The 16,999-nt window shown below is 46.1% G+C and overlaps 1 protein-coding gene across 1 annotated transcript in view; it reads right to left on the reverse strand.

The window, feature by feature from the left end:
• The window catches only part of CDK5RAP2 (CDK5 regulatory subunit associated protein 2), a 146,294-nt gene that overhangs the window by 95,384 nt on the left and 33,911 nt on the right, over positions 1-16,999 (reverse strand). Inside the window, 2 exon segments of the mRNA XM_084820774.1 lie at positions 2,243-2,416; positions 5,652-5,822. Of these exon segments, the coding sequence (XP_084676900.1) occupies positions 2,243-2,416; positions 5,652-5,822 (345 nt within the window).

Here is a 16,999-nt window from a genome sequence, read left to right on the forward strand (position 1 = left end):
CTGGAATGAAGAAACCTTTGGATAACAAGGAATGCGGCATTGTGTGCAAGGACTCTGAGCTGCCTTCAGTGCTGGTACTCGAAACAGAACTCTGAGCTCAGAATGTTTTAATCCTGCGCATATACCTTTTGCACTAGGCTCCAGTTGGTGGTTCTAGGGGTTCTAGTAAACAAGTAAGATCCTACAAAGCTAAAGTCTGCCCACCCCTGATTTAAGGTAATGGGGAAGGGGCAGAGGGGTGGGCTCCCGTTAATGAGACCCAGCTCCAGTTAATGTGAGAATGTACATATGCAACACACACATTTCACTAGTGGGTGAGCTGGGGCAGAAACCCGCCCTTTGCCCTTCCACTCCACCACCCTGCAAATTTCCCCTAATTTCACCTCCTCGATCTCACCCCTCTCCTTTCTGGTCCCCTAAGCTGCAGTGGAAGTTTTGTTTGATCTGCAAATGTGCAATGTCCCATCAGTTGCCAAGTGCCCTCTCTCCATGACTCGCGGTAGGGATCAGCTGAGTATGTTCATCTGAGCAATGCCCCCAAAGCATTGGGTGAGGGGGTTCCCTTGGATTCAGGGGATGCAAGTGACAGGCTGCACGCTTCCTAATTCTACAACAAACCGTGGCCAGATCAGCACTGGATTTCCCAGACAATGGTAAAGCCCTCGCCAGCTGGTTTGTCGGTAGTACATCCACTTACCCATGGACTCTTTGATTTCAGCCAGAATCTTGGTGGGGAGTCAGGGTCAATGTGTCTCCACAGACACACGCACACACATGATCACAAATGCACACATTTTCAGTAAGTGCAGGGGGCCTCCAATGTTGGTATGGAGATGGAGACCCTTTCCTGCCACAAACAACCTGCCAAATTCCCCTTCTTGGCTATATCCATCGTGGGCAACAATCGAGTTTGCAAGCAGGAGATAAATTAGTTACACATTTCAAACTCCCTGGAGGGAAATGCAGGGGACTTTCATGAGCCTTATTCGAGCGGTCCCCTTAACGCAATGCACCATCACAGAAGGGATGTAGCCAAGGACAGTAACCGCGATGTTAAACCCTCAATCCACCCAGAATTGTGATGTTGAAGACATACTGGGTAATGGCCAGGCAACACTCCACAAGCTTCTGATTGGTCGCTGCCCTTATAAAACCACAGCTCCTGCCACATGGCCTTCTTAGCACCCTACTTGCAGCCAAGACTCTAACTCCAGCTTCAAGTACATCTCATTGATCCTACCACCTGCACACGCATCCATCCAGTGCAACATGTCCCAGCATGTCCCAGTTACATGTTTAGCCTTGAGAAGAGAAGACTAAGGGGAGATAGGATAGCGCTCTTCAAGTACTTGAAAGGTTGTCACAGAGTGGAAGGCCAGGATCTCTTCTCGATCATCCCAGAGTGCAGGACATGGAATAACGGGTTCAAGTATAGGAAGCCAGATTCCGGCTGAACATCAGGAAAAACAGCCTGGCTGCTAGAGCAATATGACAATGGAACCAATGACCTAGGGAGGTGGTGGGCTCTCCCACCCTGGAGACATTCAAGATGAAGCTGGACAGCCATCTGTCAGGGATGCTCTGACTTGGATTCCTGCATTGAGCAGGGGACTGGACTCGATGGCCTTATAGGCCCCTTCCAACCCTACTATTCTATGATTCTACACCAAAAGTAACTTTACTACTCTCGCAAGCAGGGCTGGTTTGGTATCCTGTCCATCTTTGCACTCTCTATTCTATGAGGAATCTGGAACTGACCTTCAATGGAATTCTCCATTTACAGCTCAAAGCAAGCTGATCCAGCCTCCCTGCCACGAGAAAGCACCCACATGTCTCCCAAAGGATCGGAAAACAAGCGGCAGGTGCCTGTGCTTTTTCACATGGTGCTTTAGCGCAAAATGGAGGATGCCGGAAGCATCTCTAGAAGAGGCATGTCCGTTTCCACACCACTGAGCCAGCTGTGCGCATGTGGCCACAGCTGTATGGGCCCTACTGGTCCCATATCAATCCCAACCAGCTATGCAGGTCAGCCTTTTCCAACCACGTGCCAGTCAGATCTTTCGGGCTTCAACTCCCATCAGCCCCAGCCAGCATGACCAATGGTCATGAATGCTGAGAGTTGTCGTACAAAACATCTGGAGGGCACCAGGTTGGAGAAGACTATGACTATTCCTACGGCAGAACTGCAATGCAACTTTACTTTTATTTTCCAGTATTTAAGGAACACCAGTGTCAAACCTACCTCCAACTCTTGGGTCATTTTGCTCATTGGCTGCTGAGACTGAGCAGCACACCTCTCCTTGAGCAAATCTTCATTCTGCCTCTGAAGAGACTCTCGATCTTTTAAAAGGCTTTGAAACTTAGAAAACCATTCCTGAAGTTCTGCATCCTTTCTTTTCACCACCCCATCAAGGTTCTAAGAAAAATTAAAAAGGATACATGCAACCTATTTTAATTAATTAGTCAGTGACGTCTACCCATCCCTTCAAACAAGTTCTCAGAGTGTATCCCAAAGAATCCAAATACAATTTAAAAACACAAGCACGTGCAAACAACATAATAAAAACAGCACTACCTAAAGCAAGCAGAGTAAAACCATCAGCATGGATGAACTGGATTCAATTAAACAATTAAAAAGCCTGCAGAAACAAAAAGGTCTTTGCCTAATGCTGAAATGACATCTGGGGAGATCGTCCCACAATTAGCGCACCACCACTGAGAAGGACCTTTCTCCAGGAAAGTACAGGCAGGCACATGCAGAGACTGACAGTCTTTCAGGCATCCTGGTCACAAGCCAAGGGGGGCTTTAAAGGTTAAGGTCAACACTTTGAATTGAGCATGACAACGATTTTCAAAGTCAATAACCCAAAATGAACACTTTATGAACAACATCTGTGAACTGGCTCTCCAGAGTTTGAGACCGGGGTCTTTCCCAACCCTGCTTGGAGATGCCAGGGATTGAACCTGAGATCTTTGGAATGCAAAGTATGGGCTCTACCACTGAGCTATTGTCCGTCACCAAAAAATAAAACAAGATTCCAGTCCTCATAGTCTGAATAAAGGGCTAAATTAAACAGCAACATAAAAATCTATCTTACACCATCAGAACTACCTGGAGATGCTAGGGATTGAACATACGACCTTCTGCATACAAAGCCTATGGTGTACTCCAGGGGTGGAGAATGTGTGGTCCTCCACATATTGATGGACTGCAACTTCCATTAGCCTTAGCCAGTAGAGCCAATGGTGAGGGATAATGCGAGGTGATAAACTAAGGGCCATGCTGGGAATTGTAGGCCTTTTCTCTGTCTAAACATGCATAGAATTGCACCTTAAATGGCTAAATGAAGAGTGCAACTGGATGCCAGTCTTGTAATTAGGGATGTGCGAACCCACCCCCAACTGGGTTCTCCAAGCACCCGCCCAGCCCTTGTCCCCACTTGCTGGTCCCCGGACCGCGCTCGAGCCCTTTCCGCACATGGCAAGCAGCCCGCACTCACCCTGACAGCCTTGGCAAGCTCTGTGGTTGCAATGTTTTGAAAAATAAAGTGGCCATCGCAAAAATGCGCACATTTGCGTATGTGAGAAAATGCACATTTTTGCAAAAAAGCATTTTTGCAAAATGCGCATTTTCACATACGCAAATATGTGCATACGTAACTATGCGCATTTTCGCACATACCCAAATACACGCACTTTCACGATCGCGGTTTCATTTTTCAAAAAATGGTGGCCATGGAGTTCGATGAGGCCAGCGGGGTGAGTGCGGGCCCGGACAGAATCAGGTGCCCACACCATCCCTACCTGTAACTTCCTTCTCGCTTGCTCTGTATTGGGTCTTATATTGAGCTTGCCCTTCTTTCATCTTGTTTTAGTTTTTTTGTGTGTTAATGGAGTTTCAGTGTTTCACATAAGTTTGAGGGGGGGAAATCGTTGCTTTATTTCTGAACAGCAGTTCTTTCTATGCCCTAAATGTGATGTAAATGTGATGGCTTTAAAGCTTAGACTTTGGTTTTAGGACCTCAAGAGCAACTTACTCAGCAATAGATAATTATGGACATTCTTTCCATGCTGAGTTGATAACACAACTGCACTGAGTTTTGATTAGGGCCTGCATGTAGTAATCTGGTTTACAATAGCAAATGGTTATGTGCAGCATCCAAACCCTTTGCAAGAGCTGCCAGCGTGCCACTATCTAAAAAACAGTTATGAACAGTCCTGTTTATTTCTTTGTGGTTCTGGTAAACGGCTGCTAGAGACGAAAAGAACTAATCATCTTTGGTAAGAATACTCCTGTCTTTTTCAGCAGTGGGTTGCTCTCTGGGTTTGCATTTATCTGATTATTTGCATTTTATTAGTTTGCATTTATCTGATTATTTGAGTAAGGAATATTATCCCACGTATCTCTTAATTAGGGTATTTTGCTTCACAGCTTTCATGTGGAAAGTTTAACATCATGAAACATTGTTTTAGCAAGCGCTCTAATTACTGTCTATATTTTTCCCCAGAGATGAGGATCGATTTGGTCGAAAAGTGTTTGGGACACAGGCATCATGTATTTGTACAGCCTTTGTGATTTAGAAATCAGTGCTGCAACTATGTGATACATTGCTGGACTGCCAATCAATTATTTTAAACTTTGTGTGAAATATCAGTATTTATATTAAAAATTTTGTTATAGTTTTTACACACATAATTATCCTTAAACCTATTTTGCTTTGTTGTTTGCTAGTGGTTAAGGGCAGAACCATTTTACTGGTAGGGATGTCAGAGAAATCCGCAACGGAACCAAATTTTTGTGAATGTGACTGGCAGATTCCGCAGCGTTTCTCCTGCCAGACAGATTCCACAAACTTGCAGACCGTTTTCTGACTTTCCCAAATTTTGTGCAAATTTCATCCATAGAAAAATATGCAAAATTTTGAACAACCGGCCCAAAAGCACATTTCCCCAGAGGCTACAGCATGAAAATGCACATTTTGGAGGAATTTGCACATTTGGGGTGCATTTTCACACATATGATAATGTGCAAATGTGCATTTGCGCAAATTCGGAAACTTTTAAAAAAATTTAAGTCCACTGATGGGCGGACAATGGAATGGAAGGCATCTGCCAATCCACAAAACACAGACGGAACCGATCCATACATCCCTATTTACTGGTGGGAGCTGAAATTAAAATCATCTGGAGAGCCACACAGATGCCATCCCTGGGCTACTCTATTTCCCAAAGAAAGTATACAAAGTAGTATAGAGCCATGCTACCAAGACATACTAAGCACCTTTAATGCAACCAGACAAATCAAATCTGAACAGTGATTGTAAGGAGCAAACAATTGCAGTACCTGCCCTGAGCGTGAAACATAGCAGAGAACCTTTGGCTATTCTTTTAAGTAGATTGCTGAGGAGCAACGAGAAGACAGGAAATGTATGGGGATTTTCTTAATCTAGCTTCCTTATAGCAGCCAAAAAAAATTGACATGAGCTTCAGCACCTCTCCTGTTCCTTGCAAAAGAATCTCCAAGGTTCCAGTAAGAGGACTCTGTGTTGGACTATTAATCAGAAAGGTAAAGGCGAGGGGGGTGGGGATGGAACATTGGGAACACCCTGAATACAACATCCTGACTTTCACTTTAGCTCAAGCTTGCCCACCTGGAGCAACTCATCCTTCTGAGCGACACTGTCCATTAGGCGTGTGATGACTAATTCTTGGCTCTGCAATTTCTGATTGCTTTCACTCAAGAGGACAGCATAATGACGCTCTGTCGCCTTTTCTTTTTCAACCATTTCATCATGGGTTTTCTCAAGTTGGTTTCTAAGGTCCTAATCAAGAAAAAAAGAGCATGGGAGAAGGGAGAGATGTAAGTGAGTCAAGTTTAAAAAAATAACAACTTACAGTTAAAGCAAAGTTGTAAAAATCCTTTCAAACAACGGCTCATGTTATGGTGAACTTTTCACTGCTTTACACTCATGGGAGCTCTAAAGCAGCCTTCCCCAACTTGATGCCCTCCAGATGTTTTGGGCTATACTTCCTAGCATTCCTCACCATTAGCCATGCTAGCTGGGGCTAATGGGAACTGAAGTCCAAAACATCTGGAGGGCACCAGGTTGGGGAAGACTGCTTTAAAGAACGTTTTTAATGCCTGTCTTTTGGGAGGCAGTTTAACAACAAAGATTCTTAAATTCTTTTGTTTCCCCAATCTGAATTCCTAGGAGGGCCGGGGCGGGGGGGTCATTGTAGAACCAGCACTGCATAAATAAAGGTAACCTAAGATGCAGCCGCCTCACTCTGCCTAACAGTGGGGCCACCCGCTCAAATGCCACCAGAAGAGCATCTGAGGAAACATCTTGCCCTGAAGGAATGGGAGAAGAAATAGATTAGGCTTGAACTCAAACGGAGAGAAACTGCAGAAGAAAGAAAAGAGGAACAGGCCATCAAAAGAAGGACAACAGATGTAGTGCATACTTGAGTTCAACTGATATATTCCCATCCATCTGGGCAACTTCTTGAATCAAGCGCATCAAGAAATCCTTTGCCATGGGCCTTGGGCAAGCCTCTCTGTCTCTCTCGACTTGACTCCCTCCCCCACCCTGTCCCCTCACCCCATTTGCAATATGAGGATGATAATAATAATACCAGCTTGCCTTACAGGATTGTTGGAAGGATTCTAACTAGATAATGCATGTGAAGCGCTTTGAACACATAGAAGTGCTATATAAAAGAAAGTGCTATAAAAGCTAGACATTTTAAATGTGAGCTAAAAATGCAGAAAAAAGCTAAGGAATATCTCCCCCAACCGTAGAGGGGCTACAGCCCTGAGCCCAATCCAGCACAGCTCTTAGGAGCCTAAGAAGAAATAGCTGATGAGCCCAAGAAGAGCTGTGCTGGATCAGACTAAGGTCCTATCTACTCCAGCATTCTGTTCCCAGAATGCCCCTGGGAAGCCCACAAGCAGGACAAGAGCACAATAGAACCTTCCTGCTCAGGTTCCCCAGCCACTGGTATTTAGAGGCATAGTGCCTCCAATACCGGAGGTAACATATAGTTATCTTGATGAGCAGGCATTGATAGCCTTAAGTTGGCAGCCATCAGTGCGCCTTGCGCTAGTGAACTCCACAGTCTAGCTACGTGTTTTGTGAAGAAATCCTTCCTTTTTTCTGTCCTGAACCTCTCAGCATCCTCTGAATCAGAGGAACCACCCCCAGCAGAACCTCCAGCACCCCAGCCTTGCAAAAGACTGAGTCAGCCCTTTAGCAAACCAGTCAGATCCTTCAGAAGGGGTGGAGATGTCCACACTCCAGATTGTGGCTGCCTAAAATTAGACTTCAGTTGGCTTTTGTTTGCTGCTAAGACAACATCTGCCTATGTTTCAAGTAGGAGAGAGTTCAAGGCAGCAAAGCTCACTCAGAGCTATCCATGGTCCTGTTGCAGCTGTCCTGCAACACAAGAGGGCTTCTGCCTTTACTTGGCTTGCTGTGTCTGACATATGTACTTTGACTGGATTCTACCTATCTGACACAACTTCACCAGCCCAGATTTGACTGTTCTACCTAGACTGGGCTCTTCCTCCTCAGATCTGATCCTGTCAGATGCCATTGGCTTCCTCTGTGTGCCTCAAGTAACAACAGAACAAGACAACTCCTCACAATTCTAGCAGCCTATCAGACGGGGTGCTGCAGTAGTCATGATTCAAATGCAGACCCTCCCATTTCTTAACCCAGCATTCCCCAACCTGGTGCCCTCCAGAAGTTTTAGACTACAACTCCTAGCACTGATCACTGGCCATGCTGGCTGGGATTGCTAGAAGTGGAAGTCCAAAACATCTGGAGGGCACCAGGTAGGGGAAAGTTGTCTTTGCCTAACTCCAACCACCACACCAGTCCCTCAAAAGTATGCACAATGCATTAACCCCACGACATGCTCTGAAGGCACATAGTTCTAGGTAAGCAGGTCTGGGCTTTGGCTGGGCCTGAAGTGGGGACCACCTGGGAATGCTTTGTACACTCCACCACCTCAAGCTCCATGATGGCAAAAAGATGGGACATGAATATAAGAAATAATCTAAATTTATCCCAATTATAGAACCTGGGTTGCTTGGTTGCACAAGCTGAGTGATTTCAGAGTCCATCCTCCCAACACGACACTCAGTAACCTTAACTGAAAGTTATTTTCTTTTCATGGACCAGCTTCTTGTGGAACACCCAAAACCATCCATCACGAGAGCACTTAGGAGAAAGTCAATTGGTCTCTACACATCAGCTAATATAACACACTCTGGCTTTTGCAGCTCCAGCTCAGAGATGTTTTCTGCCAAACCCCTCCCGTCCCTGTCTCCGGGGACTGCTCTGTGATTAATAACTGTTGAACTTAGAAAATGAATGGGAAACCCGCTCTTTACAAATGCAAGCTGAAGGTCAGAGCAGTTGCTCTCCCCGTTGGCCAAATGGAAATGGGTGGGGAAGGATGAATAATTAAAATATAAAGCTCCCAACCCTTTCTTTCCATTTAAATCTGAGGACCGGGGTGGGGGACAACAACCACATAATAGATCCAGCCCAATGACTTATTGTCTACTATTCCCAACCAATTGATCAAAGACAACAGTTACCGGTAGATGCACCTTATTAAATCAGCTGTATTTAGGTCAAGGTAAAATAGCTAGGAAAGGTGTTACAGGCTCGGTAAGCACATGGGAGAATTCTTGAATTTGGGGATTTCTCTATGAGAAGCTAAAGCTCTGCTCCATGTGCCCAAAAGGTCCACTTGTGTTTCCTGCTCAGTTCTTTTAACACTTTCTCAAAGGAATGCTGTCTTATTCACGAGGCTGCATTTTGTTCTATGGTCCCTGGGGATTTCATAAATCCGGCCAAAGCCCTGAGCTCTGTAGGAAAAATATAAAACTTCAAATGCACTGCGCAGACACAGAACCGGGGAGTCTCAGTGCCAGGTCAAGTCCACAGAACACGGCTGTGGAACCTGGCAGGCAAAACCAAACTGATTGACCTCGGGACCAAAAAAAATATGTTTGCATGTGACTGAACACTGACAACAAGACATTTTTCAGACCCGCAAGTAGCAAGATGCTCAGAGTTGTTCCCAGCTCAATTCTCCACGGTTATGCCTGCTCAATCTTCAAACCTGACTTGGGAAAGAGAAAAAATAGACAGCGCAAAGCCAATGTGGCACTGTGATTACACTGCTGGGTGTGGAAAGGGAAAACCCAGGTTCAAATGCACCTGCCCTTTACTTACGATCTTCTCTAGGCGCCTCCACCTAAAGGCAACGAGGGCCTCCCTAAGTTCATGTCAAATGGCCACTGACAGCTGGCAGTTACAAACGTGATGACTTTATATTGTTTGTGTAAAAAAATTTAAATTGATAAATCCAAAAGCTTTTAAACTATCAAGAGTCAAGCTCGTAGTTAGAACGTTTCAACTTTCAAGCCTCTGTCCTTGCCCTTGCTTGTTTGGATGGCAGTCTCCCTTGGACCAGTACAGTCTCCCTTGGACCGGTACAGTCTCCCTTTCGGTTCTTGCAACTTACTACAGACTACTTCACTCCCTTATACCAAAGAAGGCATAAGATGGGACATGGGAGGGGAGGGAGCGAGAGAGTGTGCGAGTACACAATCTGCTCTCAACTGCTTGTCCATGGTTAAGCAACTGGTGGGGTTAACATCTATGCCCCCCCACAAGGCTTCCCTCTTCCCCACTTTGTGCAAAGGCTGCCATCCTTACACTGATTCTGTTTTAGATATTAATTTCCCAGCCAGCAGCTCAGATCGCCCTCCTCTTTGGAATTAGATTCATTTTGTCCACTTTATGGACTAGCAACACAGCAGAACAGCCATCTCTCGGCTAATGTTAATAGAAGGGGGGGGAGCTAAGCTTGTTCGCAAAGATTTTGTATCACAGCCTTCAAATGGGTTCCTATTTGCCAAAGGCAGAAAATATTGCAGCGCACTCTTTTCTCCCACCTGCCTGTTTGATGGGCAAACATTTCACAGCCAGGGCTTCCCGTGAAACATATTCAGCTCTGCAAGAATGGCAACGGCTCTCGTGCCAAGACAACAAATGGCAAGAGAGATGTTCAGGCTCGGATTCTGAAAATAAGGCAAGTTGTTTAGCGGGGCCTTTGGCCCTCTGAAAGCAGGCATCTCTGGGAAGAGCTAAGAGTTCATTGAATGGCAGAGTGGCAAATGCCACCTTGTGAGAATCCCAAGAGAAAAATCCTTAATTCTCTCGTACTGTCGCCCTTGGGAGAAGCAGAAAGAACACACACATAAAGCGGCTTTATATGGATCAGACTGTTGTTCTGTCTAGCCCGACACTGTCTACTCTGACTGGAAGCACTTCTCCAGCATCTCAGGAAGAGAGAGGTCTTTCCCGGTGTTACTACTCGAGATCCTTCACCTGAAGCTGCAGGGGACTGAACTAGGACCTTCTGCATGCAATGCGTGCAGCTGTTACCATGGAGCTACGGCCCTTTCCCAAGCAGTGCACAAGGTAACAATATACAGACTAATTCCTGAGGTCCGTCTCATTGCCATCTCATTCCTGAGGTCCGTCTCATTGCCATCTCATTCCTGAGGTCCGTCTCATTGCCATCTCATTCCTGAGGTCCGTCTCATTGCCATCTCATTCCTGAGGTCCGTCTCATTGCCATCTCATTCCTGAGGTCCGTCTCATTGCCATCTCATTCCTGAGGTCCGTCTCATTGCCATCTCATTCCTGAGGTCCGTCTCATTGCCATCTCATTCCTGAGGTCCGTCTCATTGCCATCTCATTCCTGAGGTCCGTCTCATTGCCATCTCATTCCTGAGGTCCGTCTCATTGCCATCTCATTCCTGAGGTCCGTCTCATTGCCATCTCATTCCTGAGGTCCGTCTCATTGCCATCTCTAGGTCAGCCTTCCCCAACTGGGTGCCCTCCAGATGTGTTGGACTGGTACTACCATCCGCCCCAGGCAGCAAGGATCTAGATCATTGTTCTAAAGCAGGGATGGGCAACTTGGGGCCCTTCAGATGATGTGGCCTACAACTCCCTCAGTCCTCACCATTGGCTATGCTGGCTAGGGCTGATGGGAGTTGTAGGCCAAAACATCTGGAGGACCAGAGGTTGCCCACCCGATTGAAAGGTTCTGCCTGCTCAGGAAGGATGCAATTAGCCCTGGCTACCCAGTCCCAGAAGCAGGGCCTTCCCTGAGCTCAGTGTCCTACTATCAAATGGGAGCAGTTAGTCTTGGCATTTAACTCTATGATTTCCTAAATCTGATAATTAAAAAAAAAATCCACTTACCATGGGATTTATTGCCTGTGAACTCAGGTACTCCCCAGAATGCTTTGAGCTATTGTAGAAACTTCCCACAGCAGTTAAAACAGTGCAGCGAGAAAAGACTCATCCCTTATCATCCTCTTCTCCTTCCCCTTCCACATGAATCACAGTAAGGAAGATTTACTTCTCAGATACCCTATGTCAGCCTTTCTTAATCTGGTCCCCTTCAGAAGTTTTGGACTTCAACTCCCATTAGCCCCAGCCAGCATGGCCAATGGTCAGGGACGTGTAGTCCAAAACGCCTGGAAGGCACCAGGTTGGGGAAGGCTGTCATAAGTCATGACAAAATATTAAAACACTGGATAATTGAAACCCGTAAAATAAAACTTCAAACCATATTATCCAAAGCTACGTGCCCTAAAAACAGTCAATACTCATGGCTACAAATTTGTGGTGTTCTCTTCCCACCAAAGGCATAGGAAGCAATCTTTCTATCTTCACTGATGAGCAAGAAAGCCCATCATTGGTTGAGTTACCAGTGGTCTTTTCCTTTCTGATCAAAAGATGCTCCAAATATTTAGACGGTCAAACCTTTTAAACAGGGCACTGCAGCAAATGGAAAGTGCTCTATGACACCTTAATCACAGATGTACTGCCTTTACGTTAAAGGGTGTAGGGATTTCCCCCCGCCCCTATCATGACCCTCCAAGAATGGCAGCAGACATCTGATAAATCAGGAAGGATCATGGCCTCTCCTGGGTGGTTATAACAGAAATGCCCGAAGGATAACTGTCATATTCTTCTGTAGATTTATACGTGTATTACCATGAAGCAATCATCCCATCAGTAAGCTTAGCTAAATCAGATTGCCCAAATATGGCATTCAAGCTATTTTTAAATTGAACTTCAGCTGCTCCTGCTTTAATGCCGTGAAAATAGGCAACCAAAAATCTATAGGATTGAATTAGACATTCATAGTTCGGTGGCACCGTGTAACCCCTAACTGAAGCGCTCTTTGAGATTCGCTCTTGGCATATCTCCCATCCCTCACACACAAAATGTGAATCAATTGAAAATACATAAAATGCCACTTGCAGACCTGGCAGACCAGTTGGAGAATAAAGGGTGCTTGTTTTAAAAAGAGCATCCAGAACTGATCTGAGGTTTTTATTTTAGGGGGCTTCCGATCTTAGCAAGCTGTGATGAACTTATAATCCAGCTCTCTAAAGCACTGGTCTTCAAGTACTGGGTCAGCACCCACTAAGTGAGCCACGGCCTGACCTAAAGTGGGTCAAGCTAGTGACAACACAACTACTGAAAAGAAAATAGAAAGATCAGGAGAAAAAAAAAGAATATGTCTGCATTACAAATGCATACTAGTCCTATACAAGCTGAACTGTAATCACTCCCCCACCCAGGTTTCAGTCAGAACCAGTCCGGACTCTAAAGGAGCTATACACACCCTGGATAGCTACTTTAGAGTCCTGACTGGTTCTGACTGAAACCCAGGGCGGATTCACCTCCCCACTGACATCGGAGCCACCCCCCTTTCCCTTCCCCAAATCCCTGAGAATTGTCATCTGGTGCCAAGAACCCTGTTAGAGATTGCTACCCCCCACCTTCACACCAAACTATGAAGGCCAGAGTTCCCAAGGGGGAACATAAATGTTCAAACATTAAAACTGGATGCCAGATCTGAAAAGGTTATGTAAGAAGAGTGCTGGATCAGACAAAGTCCAATTTAGTGCAGCATCCTGTTTGCCACAGTCGCCAGTCAGAAGGCTCCAGGAAGGCCACAGACTGGGGCATGAAGTCAGTAACTCTCTCCAGCTGTTGCTCCCTAGCAACTCATATTCTGAGACACACTGCCTCTAAAAATTAGGAAGAACTTCCTGATGGTAGCAGCTGCTCGACAGTGGAACAGACTGCCCCAGAAGGTGGTGGACTCTCCTTTGTTCATTTCAGCAGGGGATACCTGCCCGCCTACTCAGGATGCTGTCGTGATTTTTGGCATCGGCAGGGGTTTGGACTAGATGCATTGCTATTGTGCCCTGGAAGTAAGTGGAATGCCAATACAGCCCAGAATGTCACAGGTTCAAACCAAATAACGTTTTGATTCACTGATTAAGTCCCATTCTTAATTGCCTCATGTCAAGGGCCTTAAGGTACCCAACCTTGTTCCAGGCAGAGAAAATTTACTCCCATGAGGTGCTCAGAAAAACCCTAGCAAGTCAGCAATTCAGAGATTCCCTTCCTTATTCTCAGTAGCCCCTAACTCTGTTCATGAGACCGCAACTAGAACAGCAAACTTAGTCATGTCAAGGATGGAGGCCTGTCCCAGTTGCAACAGGCCACACTTCCACAACATTCTTCAAAATCTTGGTTTATCATCCACATACAAACATCTTCATGCACCCAATTGCTCCCGCTTTGCTCCTTTTGCAAGCGGGAGTAGCTGAACTAACCAGTTTAGCGGATAAGCTAACCTGGAACTAACCTAAAGGGAGTGGCTAAATTAAGCGGTTAGTTCCAGGTTAGCTTATCCGCTAAACTGGTTAGTTTAGCTATTCCCACTTGCAAAAGGAGCCAAGCGGGAGCAATTGGGTGCATGAAGATGTTTGTACATGGATGATAAACCAAGATTTTGAAGAATGTTGTGCAAGCGTGGCCTATTGCAACTGGGACAGGCCTCTATCCTTGACATGACTTTAGTTTGTTCTTCTAGTTGCGGTCTCATGAACAGAGTTAGGGGCTACTGCAGGAGAAGCCAAGCGGGAGTGATTGGCCAGCGCTGACCAGCACACTCGCTCGTGAACGATAAGCCAGGATTCTCAGTTCTCAATTAGTGGGCTGTGCGAATGCTGCCAGTGTCTACTTTTCCAGAAAAGAGAGAGGCAGAGTTGGCAGCTTTTAAGGTCATAATGTGACTTTTAAGTTCACAGAACAACGGAGAGCTCACGGCTTTTGCATATGGAAGAGAACAACGTTAGAATGAAGACGGATTTGTACAACACATCCAGCCAACTGCAGTCTGGCGCCCGCTACACAGACAAAAAACACATGCAGACTACGGGAATTACAGACATTGAAAATGAGCTCCGAGCCATGATAAGTTCTTCCCAGTTATCCATACCAGCCTTAACAGCAGAAGCTGTCTATATAGTTTCTTGGAGGCTCACCCCACAGGGAAAAAAATGCAGAGAACCAGCGGGGATGAGACGATGCATCTGTAATTCAGTCATACCTAAGTGGATTATGCAGAGAAGAGAAAATGCTTCGGATGCTCATCTGTGGACTGAGACACCCCTCTGCTGGCTCTACATAATACTGCAAGAAGCCTTGAGGAGGACGAAAGGACAAACCAGACCCAACACCACATTTGTTGGTCACTTTCAGCCCCATTCACATATAAAATGGATGAGGAAGTGGCTAATTTTACCATGAAATGGGGGAGAACAAGGGTGAGGGGAGTCAAACTCTCCCCCGCTACACCTCCCAATGCTCTACTGCTCACACGCTTTTACACCAGCCCGGCTTTGATACTGGAAGCTAACAAGGCTGGAAGAAAAGTGCCTGGGAGGTGAAGGGAAGGGGAGAGGGTTCAGTTCCCATCACACATGCCAACTCTGAAATTAAAAAAATTAAAACTGAAATGAAAATCCCACCCCAACTGCACTTTATACATAAAGCAAACACAGCTGCCGCCATGGATTTCACCCAACACAAAACTGTACAGATTTCAAGAGAAGGTCACAAGAGAAAGTACAAAACCCATATTAGATCAATACATTTACTAGACCAATTCAAAGGTCACCAAATAAAACAACCTTTGTGTGTTGGCCTAATCCAGGGGTGGGGACCGTGTGGCCACCCACATTCTGTTGGACTGCAATTCCCATCATGCCTCACTATTGGCTATGCCAGCTAGGGCTGATAAGAGCCATAGTCCAAAGACATCTGGAGGACCAGGCATTCCCCTTACTTGGTTTGTTCAATCATACACATCTATCCAGACTTGAATTTGCCCCTGGGGTGCTAACCCAGAATGAAATAAAGGAGCCAAGCCGAGGTTTGTGCTCTCCCTCCCCTGCTCCCCTCATTGAGGACAAAAGGTACTCGTAAACTGGGAAATCCTGTGATTAAACTGAGATGGAAGAAATGAGAGATCTGGTTAGTTTCTTTCCATGAGAGATGAGAGGGGTGGAATAAGATGTGCAAACACCCGAGGCCCAGTCTCAGGCCTGATGGAACCCCAAGGACATGGCAGTATCTGAACAGGTTCCGAAGACGATCAGAACGGACTCACACAAGGGAGGAGCGGCAATTACACTTTGTTGGGTTAACCGGTTAGCAGAAGGTTTCGTCCGTCTGCTTTTGCAATTCCCCCAACTAGGCGAGGCAAACCCAAAATCCCAGTGCTCGCAGACATCCTTAAATCCATTCCTTCTCACCAATGGCTATGGCAAGCTCTTTGAACGCCTCTGTGCCACATGCCTGCAAAGGGACAGAAGTCTGATGTGCGCAGAGTGGCGGCCAACGGATCCGGCATGATTCCATGCTGAAACGGCACACACGTTCCAGAGTGCCGACTACCTCAGCTACTCCCATCTCTTCCTCTGGGGCTCGCTGCCTCGTGTGCTACTGCGGCTGCCAGTGTCGTTACACTACCTCCACAACAGACAGAAATCTGGGATTTGGCACACACGCAGTCTTGCGTGCCCCAATTACAAGGGAAGCACAAGACTAGGACACCATCATCAGTCTCCCTCAACTCTCAAGATACGCAAACTGGCGCATTAAGAAGTGGCTGCCACTCCAGCATCGCTGGGACAGAATTTGGAGCTCTAAGTCAGCCCTCCCCAACCTTCCAGATGTTTTGGATTCCAACTCCCATCAGCCCCAGCCAGCATGGCCAATGGTCAGGAATCCTCAGAGCTGTCGTGCGAAACATCTGGAGAGCACCAGGTTAGGAAAGGCTGACCTAGGTGTTCCAACTCAGCCTTAGAAAGGGCTCGAATCTGCAGCAGCAGCTTAGAGGAATGCAGTCTGAAAGTGGGAAGTATCTTTCTTTTCACATTTCTTTGTGATCTTGGAAGTGCAGGAAATTCCAAGTGGCAAGCCAGAGTTAACCGATGTGGCGTATACCGCACCCGTGCACATTTCAAACAAGAGCTGCTTCCACTTTCCTGCAAAGACTTCATATATGCACGTAAGGTGCTCAGCACTGAGACTAGAACTCTACACACTTGCCTGTGTTTCGCAGCAACCACAAGATAGCAGAAATGGCTGTGGCACCCTTCGTAACTAGCTGGCTTACTATGGGCAACAATCTATTTTAACTGATGCATAAAATGGATGACTTAAGTAGATAGGTATAAAATGTCCATGTGCCAGGAAACGTTGGGTTTTCCATAACAAGTCCAAGCAAACCTTGGGATTGCAAGCTCCCACCACCCCTCTTTCGCAAGTAGGCGATTGGAAGCTTCTGTTTTAGAATTAAATCTAACCACAGTTTCCCATGACCTCTGAACTCGGGGAACTGTGGTTTGCTTAAACTATGGTTAGTGAAAACAAGCCAGGATCAAACCAGGGTTTCAGACCCTGGCTTGTTCTCAATCATACTTTCAACAAACCACAATTCCCCGAGTTTGGACATCGCCATGAACAGTTTACAGCTCCTGATCTCCTCCTTTGGTGCAGAAAAGAGGAGGAGAAAGCGCACAAGC

Source organism: Heloderma suspectum, chromosome 14 (assembly GCF_057233095.1).
Source record: "Heloderma suspectum isolate Gila_16-S chromosome 14, 16-S_ref, whole genome shotgun sequence".
Taxonomy (NCBI): Eukaryota; Metazoa; Chordata; class Lepidosauria; order Squamata; family Helodermatidae; genus Heloderma; species Heloderma suspectum.